Here is a 19,079-nt window from a genome sequence, read left to right on the forward strand (position 1 = left end):
CGACCATTAGTCATAGGGATGTATATACTGTAATTAAGCTTGTGTACGTGTTTTGGGCGTTTGCGACAGGAAAGCTTATCTCTACTTGTGGGATGAAAAGGATCAGCTTAGAGGTCTAAACAAACTTCTGGGTGCTTCACACCCTGAGAAATTTCTCAGAATTGGAATGGTATATCACTCCCTGCAAAAAAAAGTTTGTACAGAATGAGAATAAAGACAGGAAACACACGTGTGTGCTACAGGACCAGACGGAGAGCTTGCATGCGAGTGTTGTAAATAAGTCACTTTGCTTTCACAAGGCTATGAAACTCAAGCATTTCACACAGCTAACTAAAAATACACAGTTTCCTTCTTTTTTGTTGTTGTTGTTGTTTTACTACCCGCCCTTCTCTGAGCTCACTATGAAACTTGAGGTGGAGGGAGTGTCATCCGGGAACATAGCAAGTGGGAACTCCTACTCAACTCCGGGGGAGGAGTTAAGGCTGATAAAAGCCAAGGGGAACGGAGCACAGAGCTAACTCGACTTAAGTCTGGACATAGGTATCGAACAGTCAACTGTGGATCAGAGCTAAATATTCTTCTTTTGGCCAAAGGGATACAGCATGTCCGAAATGCTTGACAACATCTTCACGAAGGTGAGTTGAAGTTGAGGAATTTGTCATTTTGTTTGGGAGAAAGAAAGGCTCATAAAGTTGGAGTGGGACCGCTCTGTAGCTCCTCTCCCAAAGTGTTTGTTTATTCCTGCTCACTTCCTTCCTCTGTGAATCACTGATTTGACAGTGAATTCCTTTTGAGCCGAGTGTAGTCACAGAGAATATCTTTAGTTTGAAGAGTTAATGAGATAAGGCAGACAGTCGGTGCTGGATTGTTTGGTTCTTCGTTTCCAGACTTCCACGATCAGAATAAATTTAAAAAACTGCAATTTAAGTTTAATTTGTATTGTGTGATTGCATATAAATGGCAGATAAAAAGTGTAGTGCTGTACAGTTTTTTTTGGTTTCTTTTTATAACGATTGCCATATTTATGTTTTTGGCATTTTTGTCTCATTTCTTGCTTTATAAAAAATTAAAAAATATCTCACATATAAATCGATTATATAACAAATTGTCTTTTTGCTGAATACAACACTGACTTTAAATAGATGTATTGTAAAAAGTAGGTTTAAAAGATAAACATTATGAATAAGTTAACATAAGTATTTTTGCTTGGAAATGAGTAGCATCAAGGTCTGTATATTAACTATGTCACCCTTCTGTAACAGAACTTTATGAACCTGGCCCTGGAAGAAGCCTTGCTTCCTAAACAGTCTCAACTCAAAGGCCCGGGGCAGAGTAGGCTGAACCGGTCAGCCTCCTTCTTCTCTCCCCCATCCCCTCCTTCCCCCTCAAGCCACAGCTTGAGCACCAAACATGTCAACAATACCGACAACGGCAGCCCTTTCTGGTCATCCAACATCTGGAGCCAGGGCCCCGTCTCAAAATCTAAACCGCTCCCCTTCAGGCCCGACCGCTCCATGAGCCTGACCGAGTCCAGCAGCAGCTTGCTCGCCTCCTTCGAACAGCTGAAGAACCTGGAGATATTCCCCTCTACCAATACTGTGGCTCCACCGCCCGGCTTCCCTCCCTCATCGACCCTCCCACCCCAGGTCCAACCAGTGGTGGCCCCTAATCGTTACAAGACCGAGCTGTGTCGTGGCTTCCAGGAGACTGGCAGCTGCAAGTATGGCAGTAAGTGCCAATTTGCCCATGGCGAGGCGGAGCTGCGTGGACTGTTCCGCCACCCCAAGTACAAGACGGAGCCCTGCAGAACCTTCTACAATTTTGGCTACTGCCCCTATGGCTCACGCTGCCACTTCATCCATGAGGACAAAAACAGCGGAAGTCCGTTATCAGTTGCCAAATTCCAGAATGAGCAACAAATCCCCGGAACCACCAGTGGTCAGAATCCACGCCACCAGCTGCGCCAGAGTGTCAGCTTCGGTGGGTTTCTGGGCTCTTCTCGCTGCTCACCTCCTCCGTCATTCCTTTCATCCTTCAACGATCTTAACCTGGGCTTTAGCCGCGCTGCCTCCGTTTCTCCCCCTCCTGCTGATCTCCTCTCCCCAGTGTTCGGTGACTCCCTGCAGAGGGAGGCAGCAGCATTCCAGTTCGGCAACCATCAGACCCGTGCCAGCACCGGAGACATCCACAGTATTCCTCTCATCCTGGAGCCAAAGCCTTCACACTGTGTGTGTGGCCATGGAAATAACTTTAACGGCAACAACAGCAGAGTCGCCAGCGTGGATGACGGGCACCACCAAGACGGCAACGTGCCGTTTCCTGGCCCTGGAGGCCACAGAGGATTCGTGAAGCCTGCTGGACTCCAGCGTTTCTCCTCCGAGGACTCCCTGGAGGACAGCTACAGCAGCAGCAGCGGAGGCTCCAGTGGAACCGAGTCTCCAACGTTCGATGCGGCCACCAAGAGGCTCACTGTGTTTGAACGTCTGTCCCTGTCCGACTAAACGGATCAAACGGGAAGCAATGGAAGAAAGAACTGGCACCTTGTTAACGGTGTCTGTTAATCTGAACTTCTCTTCAGAACCAGAACTGATCAGGACAAAGTCAACCTTTGACACAACAACACTTAAAAGTTCTTAATTTATGTTCGTAAAATGGAACTCGTCTTGGGAAAAACTACATACGGAGATGATTTTAAAATCCAAATGTTATCAGACTATATTTTTATACTATTAGACCTTTGTATGTGGTCTTCCATAAAAATTAACTCTTTTGCAGGTCTTGCCAGTACCAGTTAATAGCCTGGTTTGTCCTTACTGTTAATCTGTAGTGATCAAAAGGGCTTATCTTTAGCGATAATCATTCATTCCTGTGTCTTTAAGATTCTCCCTGCCTCATAGGCCATTTACTCTTGGTGCCACAAACAGTATGTTTGATTCAGTAGCCTTTAAATCAGTGAGACCTGACATGTGTCATTGATGACATTTTATCTGTGATATGCACTTTACAGCTAATCCAAATGGGAGAAACTGTCATGTCTCCCAGTAGCATTCAACCAAAGCTTCATACTTCACTCTGCTCTGTGTTTGTTTGTATGTGTGTCTGTATATGTGCGCGTGTGGGTATATGTGTTTAACCATGTAATATTCCTGAGGCCTGGGGTGCGAGCATGTATAAGTGGCAAAATACTGAAAGATCAAAGTGTGCCAACAGAAAAAACATGGTGGTCAGTGAGCTTAGATAGGAATCTCTGTATCCTGACACACTTTCATTCTGTAAAACATTCTGTTATCTTCGCTAGCTTGTAAATTGCACCCCATCTTTTTAATGTCCCCTGTTTCTTTGACAATCTGGTTCAGGGACTTTAATACCGCAGTATTCCTTTTGGTCATTGGTTGCCTTGTGTTGTTTAACTTAAACTAATATATTTATTATGATATTTATTTGTGTTTAAAGAAAAAAAAATGTATTTTGTACTTTATTTATGGAGAAATATTTCAACGTCTGTGAAATACCAATGTGAGAAAAAGCAGTAAAAAAGAGAATCTTATATTTTTAATTGCCTGGAAAAGGGACAAAAATAATTTCTGAATAAAGAAATGAATTTAAGCTGTTCTTTTTCGCCTTCAATTTGTCATTCAGTGAGAATTAGATCCTTTCTCGACTTGCTCACGATAATTATAAATTGCATCTTCACAAAAACAGTTTAGTAACATACTCACACAGTACTTTTGAACTATACTTTGCCTTGAATGTGGCATGTTATTAGTCCTAACATATTTTTATTGATGTGTTAATACTGTTAATAGTGTGGTAAACAGTAAATGGCTACATAAATAATAATTATTTTCAACTTTTCAACCATTTCATGATCAGTGAGTGAATCATAAATCAGGACAAAATAACGTAGACAGCCGCATTATTTACATTATGTCCATAATACCCAGTTGAACATTTCTGCTATGTTATTATTATTAGTTACATTTTATAACTTTATTTGTCACCTGGAGAAAATCATTTTATTCATATAGTTATTGTTCTTGCTTTACATACATAAATGCATCTAGACACCTCTCTTGCTACCAGTCCTCTCTCGCCTGGTCCAATCGGGACCTGAACCTGCTACCCTCCCGTTACCAAGCCACTACACAGATTGTATGTAGGACCAACCGATTCTGTTCTATTCCAGGTTACATCCACAGAAACAGAGAAAGAACAGCCAGCCGTCCGTCCGTCCGTCCGTCCGTCCGTCCCCCTCCCTCTCCCTCTCCCTCTCCATTTGGATCACCTCAAGAACGGTGGCACATATACACATTATTGCTCAACTTGTCAATACTCAGGTGAAAGATGTAATGCTTTTCCAATTATACTCCAAATAAAAATGGACTGAATATCAGGACCAAAACAACAACGGGTCAAGAGCAGGTTCCCCTGTTGAGAGTTCACAACTCTTCTTGAGCTTTCCGATCAAACTTCAAAAACATTCATGGGGAGGGGATGAATAACCAAAGAGTTTACAAAATGTCCTGGCAGAATGTGTCAATGCAGCAAAGTTTGGGCTAAATGTCAGACACACCAAAAAAAAAAAATATCCAGGAGCTCTGGTAGCAGGAGGAATTACATCTGCCATTTCTACCAGCAACGAAGCTCTTGCTTAACGCCTTTACTGAGCCACATTCCTGTTGAACAGCATCCTTGCATTGCAGAATGAAGTTAATCGTGGAATTTTGTGTCGGTACTTGAGTAAAACAACCATTTAGCCCGTCTACAGTTAAGGGGTTCCACATAATGCTCGCTCGTCACTGGAAATTTCCAGCTGCTGTCATCTCCAGCTTTCACCGATTTGATTGATCACCTCCGCTTCCTGAGCTGAATTACCAACGTTCAGAGCCTACATGATAGGAGCTCTTATGGACAAAGGAGATAGGATTGTGAAAGACACATGAACAAGTTTAGCAGAAGTTCATGAAAACCCCCTGTTGCAATTTCCACTTTACACTCCCAGTGCGATCTTGTGTTAAGCAACCCGCCACCACCCCGCTCATACTGTCAAAGCACTTCATTCTGTGAAGCAAGACTGCTATCTGGAAGGAGAGCATCACATGTATCACAGTAATCGAGTCTGAGAAACTGACACTAAATTAAAAGGTCTTTTTGAAAAATCGGGAGATTGAGTTGTTGCATTAGTCTGAAATGTTTGAGACATATTATACGAGGTACGCTAAGAATTTGCAACACTGCCAAACAATGACTAATCGTTACTTCACATGATCGCAATTCTGCTGTTTTGTAAAGTGGTGTATCTAGATTGTAATATTAAGCAGATGATGATTTGCAGCAGACACCTAAAGTAACATTTCCATGTCTGAACAATGCAGTTTAGTAAATATGACTATGGAAGATGTGTTAAGAACTTCAGAGCCTAGGAATAAGGCATTGGGAAGTTCATAGTTACAATGCTACACTGAGACTGCTTCTTAATATTGTGTATTACTCTCTCGTTCTGTGACATTATGAATAAATTATGTTTTTATACCTCAGCCTCAATCCACTTTCACCCAAACTCTGATGTGGTTCATTAGTGGTGAGAAGATATGCTGGCCCAACCACAGGATTGTCTGATCGTGGAAAGAGTCAAATTTCCAGCTTCCGAGTTCCAAGTTCACAAGTCAATAAAACATCAATGAAACCATTATCTACCTTATCAATAATGTATTACTTTACAACTTAAAATACATGAGTCACAACCCTCTTTCCACCTACCTTTACCACCTTTACCTTCTTACTGCAGCATATGCGTTCATGTCCATCGTTGTTCATGACAGATCATATGCAGTTGCAGTCTCAGCTCATTGTTCAGGATGAAAAACACTGTTGAGGATAAAAGTCAGAAAAATTATTTTCAATACTTGGTTTGTGTGTAATAACTTAGTGTGAAAACAAAATACATGAGTACTGTCCAACCCAAAGACCCAAACTACACCCTTAGGTGTTCTTCCACCTATTTTAATGTCAAATGCCATTGGTGCTATGCATGTAGGGTTTTATCCCCAAATTGTGTCTCCTTATACATTTTTGTGAATTCTGTGTTTTAAGATTTAAGCGCATTTTGTCATCAAGAAAAGTGTCTAATCATGTGCTGGATGAATAGCATTTGAAAATTCACAAGAACATATTAAAATATGTAATGTAACACAATACCGCAACATTTTGTATTGAAGTTATTCAATACAGTTATAGCCATGTAAAATAAAGTTCTCTAAAATGTAGTTGTTTGCATCAGTTCCCTCAGCTTTTGGATGACTAACAAACGACCTCGACCCCAAGTTTCCCCTCAACACGTCTTTAGCTCTCAAAGTTGTCGAGTGTGAACTATGCTGGCTGTCTCAGAGGGCCTCTTCAATGTGTGTGTGTGTGTGTGTGTGTGTGTGTGTGTGTGTGTGTGTGTGTGTGTGTGTGTGTGTGTGTGTGTCTCGCCCTCAGTGAAACGCGGACACATAAAGCAGAAGCAGCGTGCTGTAAATGCAATCTAAAACACAGCAGCATAGTTATTTTCTGCTCAATTGAATGCTGATAAGCTATGGATAATCCCTGATTTTGAGAAATTGCATTGTTTTTAAACACACGGGCTAAGTTGTATGTGTGTAGTTTGTCAATATACTGGAGTTTCCTTCATTAAAAATGTGAGCGACAAACCCGCTAGGTTTCCTAAAAGGACCTGATTTTAAACATTCAATAAACCTCAGCTACGGCCCCCACTTTGCATTGTGTTGTGTTCCCCTTCGGACCAATGGCAGGATGTGTTGCTATGGCAATGGACAATGACCACAAAGTGTAAACAGCAAAGACAAAAAGAAGGGATCAGTGTGTGTTCACAAATATTCACTTCCCAGTCGGTTCTATTAAACCAGACTGGCTGAAGTTCACCAAACTCCACAGCTCTTCCATGAAGACACAGTCAAACTACAGTTAGATTCTTTATACTTTTATCAAACTATACTTCATGTGAAAATAAAAATGAAACTCCTAGCATCCAAGTTTCTGCAATGTATTTAATGTATTCATGTCACCAATACCCATCTTGTGTCGATTCTTGTCGTCAACCCTGTTTTTCAACCACTGCAACAAGTCGGCCTCACACCACTACCTTCTGTGGAACAGTTAATGATCAACCACCAAGCTGGTGCTGTCGAAGCTCTCTTTACCCAAGTCACCTGATCCTGAGCACACAACCACACACACACACAAATACACACACACACACACACACACACACACACACACCTTAGAGATAAAGCTCAAACCTGGGTGGAGATCTATTAAAGCAATTACGTGAAGTCTAAAGGTGAGAAAGAGACTGAGAGATAATGTTGTTGAAAGAGTTGAGCAACAGTTACAAAAGGACAAAACAGTCATTCTAGCATGTCCTGGTCTGCTTATGACGAACAGCAGAGAGTGTGTTCTGCTGCAAGGTCGGGTACGTAGAAGACGAGTTACCTTTTTAAACTACACCGTGAAATGAGAATGGTAAGAAACAAAAACTGAGTCGACAGGGAGGGACAAGAGGGAGAAAAGTGCAAGAAATAGCAGTAAAGACAAGGTCAAACTTGAGCATCACGTCATTCTGGGAAAAAATATCTTAAGTGGTGAAGAGTGAGAATGTGACTTATTATCACGTAAAAGGAGTCGTTTCTCTCAGCAATCTGCTTGTCAAGCCAGCTCTGTGGCAACTTCTCAACCCGAAGCAATCAGCAACCAAGATGTAATAAATCATCCAGAAACAACACGCACGTCACATTCTTTCTTACCTGTGAAATGTGCTTGTGTGTGTGCAGGTTTTCATGTGTATACTCAAGGCCAGTCAGGTTTCAGACTTCATTTTTTTATTTTTTTACAGCTCTCTTTCGGTCGTTACCTACGGATTAGGCATTAGTGGTTGAGTAATCTTTCAACCCCAAACCTTCGTCAACCCTTCGGAGAGTGACGGAGTATGTTATGCAACTTCTCCTTTGCCAACTCGGTCATTGGAAAGCACTACCTTTTTTTTTTCTTGGAAAAGATAAAAACCTAAGAGGTTAATGCACCTTAAAGCACTCAGATCAGGCTTGTTCAGCTTTGTCCCATATACTCCCCCTAAAGCTCTGCAGTTTGGAATGGCCTCGAAAGAGTGGTGAGCTCCACAGCATTGTTGAACTAGCATTTCATGATCACAAACCCTAAAGAACAGCAACGAGCTCTGAAGTTTCTTGTGTTGTTTAACAGCAGTTCGCGCCAACGAAAGACATCCACAGACTCACCACTATGATTCACATTCACGTGCAATAAGAAGGGGGAGGGGGGGAAGGTGTGAAAAGTGAACGTAGGACACAGCATCACACAGTGTAGTTGTGGACAAAAGTTACTTCCGAATAAGTGGGGAAAATAAGGATTTGGGAAAGTCCCTCTCAAATAAATGTTTTCTTTATTTTCTAACTAATTGGCTAACTGTAGTCAAGGAAGACATTCCAATTGCTTGTGGTTGTTTTTAAAAGCAAAGACTAAATGAGAAATCCATTTCACCGACTGATACAGGCTCATGTCTTTGAGCATTGCTCAAGCTCTGCTAACCCTGTATGCCGAGTTCAAACCAAACTTTGAGTTACAAGTCAATGATAAGATGCCAATTCAAGCCGGGCGCTGCGAATGAGGAGAATAACATGAAAGTTGCAAAATCTGCCTGAATTTTCTTTTTTTTCCCGATGCTGTGGTCACAAAGGCTCATCAGTGTTGACATTCATCTCCAGTAGTCAACGCCTTCCTGATGCTGTGGGATAAAAAAAAAAAACAGCACGAGTGAAGTTTATAAACACAAAACAATCCTGTGTTCAAACTTCATTAACGCAAGGTGAAACACGCCATTAGATTTTTATTGTCCACTCATTTTGAATACCAGATGCTGATCTCAGTTAGGTGTCTAAAACGACTGAGGATTCAATTTCCCCCTCAAATATCCAATTTTTCACAAGGAAGCTATTTTGTTTCTATAATGTATTTATCTCATCACGTTTTATCAATACAGAACACCAAATCAGCAACAAATACAGAGTGACTTGACAATGCTGAGTATCAGCTAACCGACTATGAGAGATGACCAAGCTTCTCATCTGCATAGAGATGATGAGTAGAATACAACTTTAATCTTTAAATTGCTTCGTCGGAACATAGAAGAATGTAGTTGACATGTTACATGGCCCAGGGCCGTGCTGTTCATAGGAACCACCACGTTATCCTGCCGTGCACCTAAACAAACCCAGACTGCTGAACTACATATTTACGCATTTGCTAGCAGGCGAGGCGGAGAGACCCATAGAAACTAAGAAGAAATAGCAGCGTCAGTAAGTCAGTCTTGGCAGGGAAGGAGGAGGACATATTTGAGTAGTGACATCACAGCAACAGAGTGGAAGTGCGCTCCTTTTATAGTCATGTTCTCTCTCTCTGCCACATTCCTCAGCTACAGAACTCAATCAACTCCTCCTCCTGCCCTCTTTTCCTCCGACTTCACTCTTGCGCCAGCCCAAGTGGTGTGACGCAAACGCAGGGAACAGAAGGAGGAGGAAGAGGAGGAGGAGGAGGAGGAGGAGAAAGAGGAGGAGGAGGAAGGGTGGGGAGGTTGGTAAACTCTGCGAGGGAGAAGGCAGAAAAATTCCCTGAACCCCCCCTCCCCTCCTAGCCCTCCTGACCACTTCTCTTTTCCTTTCACTGCACTCTCCCCTCTCCACTTTTACTTTCACGAGCCGGTGTGATTTGGCACAGGTGGTAGACCTGAAGGAATTCATGTCAAAGTTCTCAACTTCCGATTCACAAGAGCACCTTTCATTAAGTTTCCAATGAGTCTAGAAAATCCCCAGAACGGCCTCAGGATTGCTTGTCACATTTCAATACTAAAGACAGTATCTTTATTTTAGAGTTTTCTTCAAAAAACAGTCACACTTTGACTGAGGTTAACAAGGTATTGCATATAGAAGTCAGGAGCCATGACTGCCAACATGAAAAACATATTACATACAGCTATTACATATATCATAGTCTAGTTACTGTGATCTTCCCATTTTACAAAACAAGAAGTGAATCTAAAGGAGTACGAACTGATTTGAATAGCAGAAACAGCACTCGTGGGTTGTTGCGCAGATATACAAAAACGAGATGGAGAACTTGGATGGCAGCTTTCTGTAAAGCTATGATCACGCCTGAATATAATTGGATTTTATATAAATGGCATTAGAAAGAAAATTATTTTCTTAATTAAATGTAAGCCTGGTCCAAGCTGCAGATGTTAAACACAAAAGACTTCAATGCTACGTTGACCGTGAGCCCGAGAGCAAGATACGTTCTTTCATTTCCTTTGACTGCAGTGTTTGCTTTCGGAGCATGTTTTCTCTTTTCTTTCCTGTCAAACAATAGTCTATCTTGTGCTCAATTTTACTGTCTGAAAACATTTTTCGAAAACCCAAATCTTGACAAACTCACTGGCGTGAAAGCACTCTTGCTTGTTTATCGTTTCCCACATGATTAGGATTAATTTAACTGTAGATCTACTCCACACTTCCCTCCCAGCAATGCCCCCCTTCCCCCAGGGGTGAAAACCAACCCTCAGTTTGAGGACCACTTTGAGGCCCATATTACAAAACATGAGCAATAGATAAAATGTGAGTGTTATTGCCATAACTTGTCAGACTTTAACAAACCGTTGCCTTGGTTTGATCAGTTGCATAAGGGTGTTGGGCAGAAGAAGAAAGTCCCTTTAGACAGTTTCACATCTGTTTGTCTTATTAAAGTAGATCTTTCACAACTGGCTGGCCCATACATGTTCCCCGCGTGCTTCCTGTTCATGCTTACACTCAGTACATGCTTCTCCTTTTAGACTTCACACTTCCTGTTTTTATGTCCTTTTCTTAATATGGTGGGCTGTGAAAAAAAAAAGTAGCACTGCATCAAGCTGTTTATTAAGAACAGATGTGTGACCTGCATATGAGAAGAAAAACAGCTTTCTGTTAAAGGCTAAATACCTGAGGAGAGGGCTAGTTAGGTTTTAAACCGTACAGTATGTCAATCATTTTGTATTTATACCACATGTAGTATGTGACCAAAAGGCTACATTTTAATTAGCATGATTGTCTATTGTTAGATTAGTCATTTTCCCCCACATGAAGCAATAAGTTGTACAGATAGGGTGACGACTAATATTAATAATGTTATAATAGTGATTATAATATTTGTAAAGCAGTGTATTTGGCCAACTTGAAACCAATATTTTTAATAGTTACACTCTTGTCCCTCATACCCAAGTCCATGATGACAGGGTGTTCAGTCATTAAAACCCAGCTTCCTTTTGTCTTAATAGCTCATGATTTGCAGGCAACATTCAAAGCTGTTTAAGTAATAGTTTAGGTCTTGAGGAATTGTACTTTTGTGTGTTTACCCAGAGTCAAAGAACGTCATGAATGCCTTACTTATACCTCAGAATTCAGTTTTAGGCTGCAGTAATTTATATTTTAGTATCAACAATGGATCAAAGGACTATGTTTAATATGGAACAGCTCACTCATGGTGACAAAACCACAGATAATTGCTCTACAGAGGATTTTTGCATTTCATTATTTTGATTTTATGGTCCGCAACTTTACAATCTCACGGCTCTCATCGCTGTTCCAGGCGCAGCTGTTTTCAGCAAAGATAAACCCGCTGTCCACATTTAGCAACTATTTAGCAGTTATTCTTCTCAGAGGTTGGTGGAGACAAGACCAGAAAAACATGCTGATTGTGCTGCTATATCTGTATCTGCTGGATGTGTCAATGATTAAGTATGAAATATATACACTCAAATATTTGCCATATTAAATTTACAAGGGGATAATATGTCAACGCACTGTTTACAGCCTGTTTCCACTGTCCTTGAGTGGCCAAATAATTAGTTATTGAAGGTTTGTATAGTTATGTTGGCAAGCTCGCTCAGTGGATGTCGATACTACACCACAAATACAACATATATATTCAGCCCATCACATAATTTAACCCTTTCCCGACAGCACGGAAATAAAAAAAAGACATTGTGTGCTTGACTCTCGCTGATAAAAAAAAAGACATTGTGATTTACGCCCTGATCATCAGAAACAACAACGCCTCGATACTGAGGGAGCACTATTACAGCTCAGCTGCTTCTTTTCAGTGGAAGTGTTATTTTAGGTAAAGTGTAGTTAGTTTTAAGCTAAACTCAGCAGTGGGCTTGTGGCCGCTGAGCCAATTCATGACACAGCACACACATCTTAGCCTGGAGGACAATAGGCCTCTCTGTGAGGAAGCGCTCACACACATATCCACATATGCACACTGTTTATACAGGTGGGCAGAAAATGAAGTGGCTAGCGAGGTGTGTGTGTTTGTGTGCCTGTGTGTGTGTGTCAAGTTTGGTTATTGAAAGGAAAGGAATGGATATGGCGTATGTGTGTTTAGCCTTGGCTTCGCTCCCAAGAATACATACCACAGTGACACTAGCAGTGCAGAGACCAGCAGAATTCCTTATTATGAAAATAAGCATCAGAGAAGCGGAGAGGAAGAGAGAAGGAAGGAAACAAGAGTAGAGGAAAGGAAACGAGTGGAGGGCGTGGAAGAAGGCAGTATAGTGGAACAAAATCAGGCACGAATGGACACAATACCATGAACACCTATTAAACCAAGCACATTATGTATATGTGACAAAAAAATGATCTCAACATCTCATGGTCTTCTCTTCATCAGCATAGCTGGCTGTCATCATGTGACCTCAGAGTACATATACAGCGTCACACGTAATGTATTGCCCTTCCATCCAACCCGTCTCCCACTGGGATTTTTTCAAACGGTGACACTCAGTCATCAAAAAAGCAGTGGTCAAGAAATCACCGTTCCACGCAAACAAGACATGGTGTACAGCCTCCAACCACATGTCGCTCTGAACTGATAGAGCACATAATTGGGAAGTTACACACGTTAGGGCATGCATGCGTACATAGAGACGATCTGACTTTTTGGGAAGTGACTCGTTGCGTGTGGTGATGTAGCGGTCCTGGCGGCTGTAAAAAAAAAAAAAGAGGAAGCAGAGATACTGATGACGCAGCCCAGCAAAGAGTTAATGAGCACTGGGAGAGAAAAACACTGAGGGTTTCTCCTAAAGGTGTCTGTGCGCTCCTCTCCTTTTTTTTCCCCCCAGGAGAATGTTACCTCGTCTCTGGGACACACACACACACACACAGACGTACCGTTCATCACCATGACATAATGTTTACATTACTCTGGCCCTTCTGAGGAGACAGAGAAGCACATCACCTAGAGACGCTCCCAAACAACACAAACTGAATGGGTGTGTGTGTGGTAATGTATGTCATCACCTCCTGACTTTTCAAAATAATAAAGTCAATAAATGTAAATATTTCAACAAGTCTTCAACATGTTAGAGGTTTCTTTGCCAAGCATGTTATCATTACAAAGAGGTCTAATGAGCAGCCTTTTGTGCTGTGCACAAGATCTACAAGCACCTTAAATACAATAAGCTTGTATTCATGAGGCTGTAACACTGGTTAACATGTGCATCTGCTTATTTCCACAGGGAGACATTTAACTCTTTACTGTACATTGAAGCATGGTAATATAATCAGCATAATTTCTTACAATATGAAAAACAACATCCCCCAATGTTGAACAAAGCACTCCTAAAAGCAGTATATATCAAAAGGAAAGAATCGTTCCAGGATATAACTGCTGACTGTTATATGTATATGTATATATATAATGAAGACTAATACCATCAATTCAAGTTCTTGGTGAGGTTTTTGTTCGAAAGACAGAACCTAATATGTTGTGACTCCAAAACTAAATTATACAAACGGACTATCAGAGCCAAAAACACAGTGCTAGTGGTGATGTACGAATGGCTTTGTATACCATCTTCATACTTTTTGGAGATATTTCTAAATTAAAATATATATATATATTTTTTTTTTTGAACTGGGGTTGAGTATTCCTTTGCCACATTAGACTTCGGCAAATTCCAAGATGAACTGAGCAAGAAAGCTATCACACAGAAATGGCTGCAGGAAAACTCCCCAACCAAGGACGACTGGACTGCAGTAGTCGTCAATGACAAACTATATCTGTACTACAGACTCTACAGCACTGGAATGGAAGCAATTCGTAAATACTGGAAAGAAATTACAGATACTGTATATAACTGAAATAAATAATTAGGTTATCATGAGTAACAATTTAAAGAACACAAGAATATGTTCTCAATCACATAAAATAGATATGCTTCATCCCTCCGGGTCAAACTTTAGACATCTCACTAAATACTTCCGAGGAACGTTGTGTGAATCTTGCACAAGAAGATTTGGTCTACAAACCAAATTCCAGGACAAAGTAACATTATGAAACAAGTGGCAGTGTCATTGTCATGAGGCACAGTTCACAGACATGCTGGCTGGTACAAAACATGGAAACGTCTGGGGAAATATGTCAAAGACACTTCCCATAACACACAGAAACCTGCGTACTATAATGACACAAACACACACACACACAGGGATACAAATGCAGACTCAGGAAAATACATCCCTTCAACTTTTATATTAATAAGTAACCGAGAGGAAGGACCACTACCACACAAGAGCACGAGAGAGACCCCTCCTGGATTCCAAAGTATAAAGAAAAGAATGTGGAAGAGGTAATTTGATATAGGATTCCAGCTCCATCAATATCCCTCTGATCAGACACACAGATCAATATTATGAGTCGTTGCGTGGATACAGTCGGATGAGTGCAGTGGGAGAAGATACAGACTAGAAATCATCATTAGGAGCACATTTAGTGACATGGAGACACAAGCTGGTGCTCACATCCACACATCAGCATTACTATACGACTCAGGTTGAAGGAGGATTTTTCTCACACACACACACATACCATGGCCATTATGTATAAATAATACCGTGTCACACAGAGTGTAAACACAAAGCTCTCAAGGTGTAAAATGAAGGTGGCCCGGGTCAAAACACTGAAAAGTACATGTGCACACAACTATGCATTCATAAACACACTGATAACACACTAGCTATTAGGACTCATAGCAGTCTTACCACATGAGCCTCACACAGACATAAACAGTACCATATAAGATATTTATATAGCAGAAATGAACATATCCTATATACCGTTCTGCATATTATGATGTATATGTCTTGCAAGGCTGTGAGGTGAAGACATCAGTTACAGTATATTCACATTGAATATTGTTATTCCGTATGTTTATACATTTACTACTGAGAGCCTTTTTTAGAAGCAGAAGAGCAGTTAAAGAACCATTGTTTGGACTGCACAAGGGAGCTCATTATCTGTGCACACATTTCTCTGTGCAGCAGGAACACAGAATGCTGCCAAAAGGAAATATGTGTGCTCCTGTTTTACATGATTCTGTTTACTTTGAATTGATATATGTTTTTGTTCGTTTAAAAAAAAAATGTTGGCCTCTGGGTTTCAGCACACATTTCTAAACAACAGTCTGTCATTACATGTAGTCAGATAAGGAACACGCATACCCATCATCTCATAATTATTGCAGTTTCATCTCCCCCAAATGACCAAAGAATCTAATTGGAATAAACATTCCTGTTCTCGTTCAGTCGTCACAAAGATTACAAATGTGATGATGTCATACACGTTCCACGTCTTCAGCAGCCTTGACAAAAAAAAAAAAACAATGGCTAAATATCTTGGGGGATTTTGCACACAAGACATGTCTGACACTGCAGAGGAGCAGATCCGATGTTTTGTCTGTGTGTTCCTCTTTAACCAGCTTCAATAAATAAATAAATATGTGTGGCAACATGGCTTCTTATGACGTTCGTTCTGCATTTGGCTGCACTTCAGTGTGCAAACACCTGACATCACTCAGCACTCTTTATACGTTAGTGATGTCGTTCCTCTCTAGACCTGAGGCAGTTACGAAAAAAGTCCCTTTCAGAGATTTTACTGAAGTAGATTTGTACTAATTAGGTCCAATTATTGGATCTAATTAGGAGTACATTTGGATTCTCGGGCTGGATTTTTCTGATAAACTCCCTTGTGAGAACACCAGGACAAACTGTGACTGTGTTTTTCACATCTATTTCAAGTTAGAATATTTGAAATGCACATGGCCCAATCACAAACACGTCTATTGTTTCTTGAATTTGAAAACATTCTCAAAACAATTAAAGTATCCATCAGCATTCAGCACACTTATTGCCTCTCCCTTTTCACTGCTTCTGGCTCAACATGTTCGTCCAAATCATTTAAGACATCAAGACTCTATTTTCCCTCTAATCAAAAATGATCACAGACAGTAAAACTGGAGCTAGAGATGAATTATATTTCGGTGGAAATCTCTGATCACATTCCTTTTCATCGTTTCCTGAATGATCTACACATTTAAGGCTTTGCTGTTTCTTCTGGTCACGCATGAGGCAAACAGATAAATCATATCGCTGTTATTGCAACAAAGATTTGGCTGTTTGTTTTGGGTTCAGGAGGATCTCCAGGAACTGTTGCCGCACGTGCGCGCACACACACACACACACACACACACACACACACACACACACACACACACACACACACACACACACACACAGAGTAAATTCCCTTGCCCAACAGTGCTCTGGCTCCCTGCCTTGGCCTCTTTCTCTAGGCTGTATTTGTGTCTCATAAAATGCACTTGTTTCATGTGAAAAGTATGCACAGACATGAAAAAAAAACTAATACTCATATACAGCCTAAGGTGAAAGATGCAGATGTTGTTTCTCATTTCTTTTTACAGAAAACTGTATTAGCCAAATTAATATAACCCACTCAGTGAAGTCCACAGAACTAGCTGGAAATGGTGCAACAGCTCCCCTCACTGGTGAATCAGACATACAGAGGAATTGTAAATTAGATTATGGTGTTTCACAAACATGTCTTTGTCATTAAATCCATTCTACTGCACATTATCTCACATCACAGTTTTAATATGAAATGTGTCATGTTCTTGTGCCAATTCAATCTACAAGTGGAAAAGTTGGATGTGTCACAACATAATGGTTATATAGCCTTTATCAAAAATAGAAGAAAAAAAAAGTTGAGATGAAGCACTTGAGAATTTAAATCAAAGTGTGTGTACAGAAGAAATAGAGATAACATTTTACTTAAGTCAAAGTATTGCTACTTTAAAGACAAACGTATGCTAGTTGTGTAAAGAGGTACTTAAGGTATATTTTTAAGAAACTTTCACTTTAAACAGAGTACATGTTAATGAGTTACAAGTCTTAATTAAACTGCATTAGGCTAAATATCAAGCCAACATCCAACAACATTACGCCACTTACTGTATGTCCAAATCAACAGCATAGATAGCCTATTCCTCATAAACAGCACTTTGCAGCCTGTGCATGTACACACACAGCTGATTTTCTATTATCAATAGGCCTTCCTCAGTAGCCTTACGAGAATTAACCAGAATCCAATAAGCAGGGTACAGAAATTAAATAACCTGCCACCATGACAGCCGAACCATCACAAGGCAGTAAAAAGCACACAGGCCTACCTTGGTGTGCAGGTTGTTGATGTCCCTCTCTGCACAGTGAGTTACAGCCACAACATACTCAGTGTGTTGCTGAGTCTTGTGCACCGCGAAGTCCTCCTCAATCTGCTCCAGGTTCAACTTCACTCCTGGTTCATTCTCACAGCATAAATGAAACCCGGCCTGGTCCACTCAGCCTCTCTGGCCCCACTGCCGTCCTCAAAGTTGTCAAACAGTTAGAGTTGAATGAGTCTCTGCAATCACATCAGTGAGTTATTATCAACAGCAGCAGAATGGCTCTGCACACCTCACCGGAAGCAGAAGGAGTCAATCACGCTGAGAGATCCACCGGAAGCCTTTCACCATTAGCATAGCAGCGCTCAGCATGCACCTGGCCGTCACGCGCCATCGTAGGCGTGTGTTTCTAATTGGTCACTCCGCACCTGGCCAGGTGGTGCATGATTAGCTTCTGACGAGGCGACCCTGTTGCTTAGCTGGCCGAGGTACAAAAATTCTAACCACCCGTTGTACAATGATAATTTATTTCAGGTGGTCGTGAATTTAAATTATTAAATACACAAAGTAGGCCCCACGCGCACACACACACACACACACACACACGCATACGCACACACAAAACGAACGTTGCAGTCAACATTGCCTCAGCACCACTTCATAATAACACATCAAAACCAATCCTGTGACACAGTTGGGTCCAACCTCATATAATCGGTGAGTGGTCGTGGAATTTATTTGTTATCTAAATTTAATCCACAAGAGGGCAGTAGAACAGAGCGAATGCTAAAATGAACACCAGTAAAGTTCTCTGAAAACTATTTATACATGCCTTGCTTTGTGCGTGAGGACATTGTCATGTTGAAACAGAAAAGGGCCCTTTCTTTTTTTTGTGCCACAAAGTTGAATGCATAGCATACAGTCTAAAATATGGAAATGGTATTTTTACAGCACCTTTTCAACAAGGCAATACAAAGTGCTTTACATATGACTCAATTGGCATTAAGACAAAATATAGATGACGCACACAGCCATAAAGGTGCAATGCAACAAAACGTGCAAAAAGTATATTTTAAAAGAATAAAATATATGACAAGAATAAACCAAAACAGATTAAACAGTATAATAAGAATTTCAGTGCAGCTACAGTGAAGTGCAAGACATGAACTATCATTGTGAGTTCCTTTAACTGGAAGTGAGGAGGCTAGCCTAAACCACTAAAACATCCCCAAAGCAAAAGCACAAAGATATGGGATCAGTGTCCATATCTTTCTGGCCATATAGTGTACCCCATTGTGTCTGGTGTAGGACCCCCAGGTTCGTTGCCACTTTTCTTCTAAATAAATGATTCAAATGAAGCGATCTGAACTCTCCTCCATCAATCTCTCACGCTCTCCACCCTGAGTCATTGTCTCCTTTTCCATTGCTACGCCCTCTCTAGACATTTGTCACTGTTATCTTG

General features: G+C 40.9%; 1 protein-coding gene across 1 annotated transcript; it reads left to right on the top strand.

Moving 5' to 3' along the window:
- Positions 1-531: 531 nt before the first annotated feature.
- On the top strand, positions 532-3,606 carry LOC306742807 (uncharacterized protein). Its single transcript, XM_079225240.1, has 2 exons — positions 532-635; positions 1,263-3,606. Exons 1-2 carry the CDS (start codon positions 603-605, stop codon positions 2,499-2,501), a joined length of 1,272 nt encoding a protein of 423 aa, XP_079081366.1. The 5' UTR covers positions 532-602; the 3' UTR covers positions 2,502-3,606.
- The last annotated feature ends 15,473 nt before the right edge of the window (positions 3,607-19,079 follow it).

Source organism: Taurulus bubalis, assembly GCF_910589615.1.
Source record: "Taurulus bubalis genome assembly, chromosome: 10".
NCBI lineage: Eukaryota > Metazoa > Chordata > Actinopteri > Perciformes > Cottidae > Taurulus > Taurulus bubalis.

Excerpts from the sequence above, each read along its gene's own strand:
- LOC306742807 (XM_079225240.1), top strand. The coding sequence starts at position 603 with ATGTCCGAAATGCTTGACAACATCTTCACGAAG. Across the intron at positions 636-1,262 it reads TTGACAACATCTTCACGAAG|AACTTTATGAACCTGGCCCT; the intron begins GTGAGTTGAAGT and ends CTTCTGTAACAG.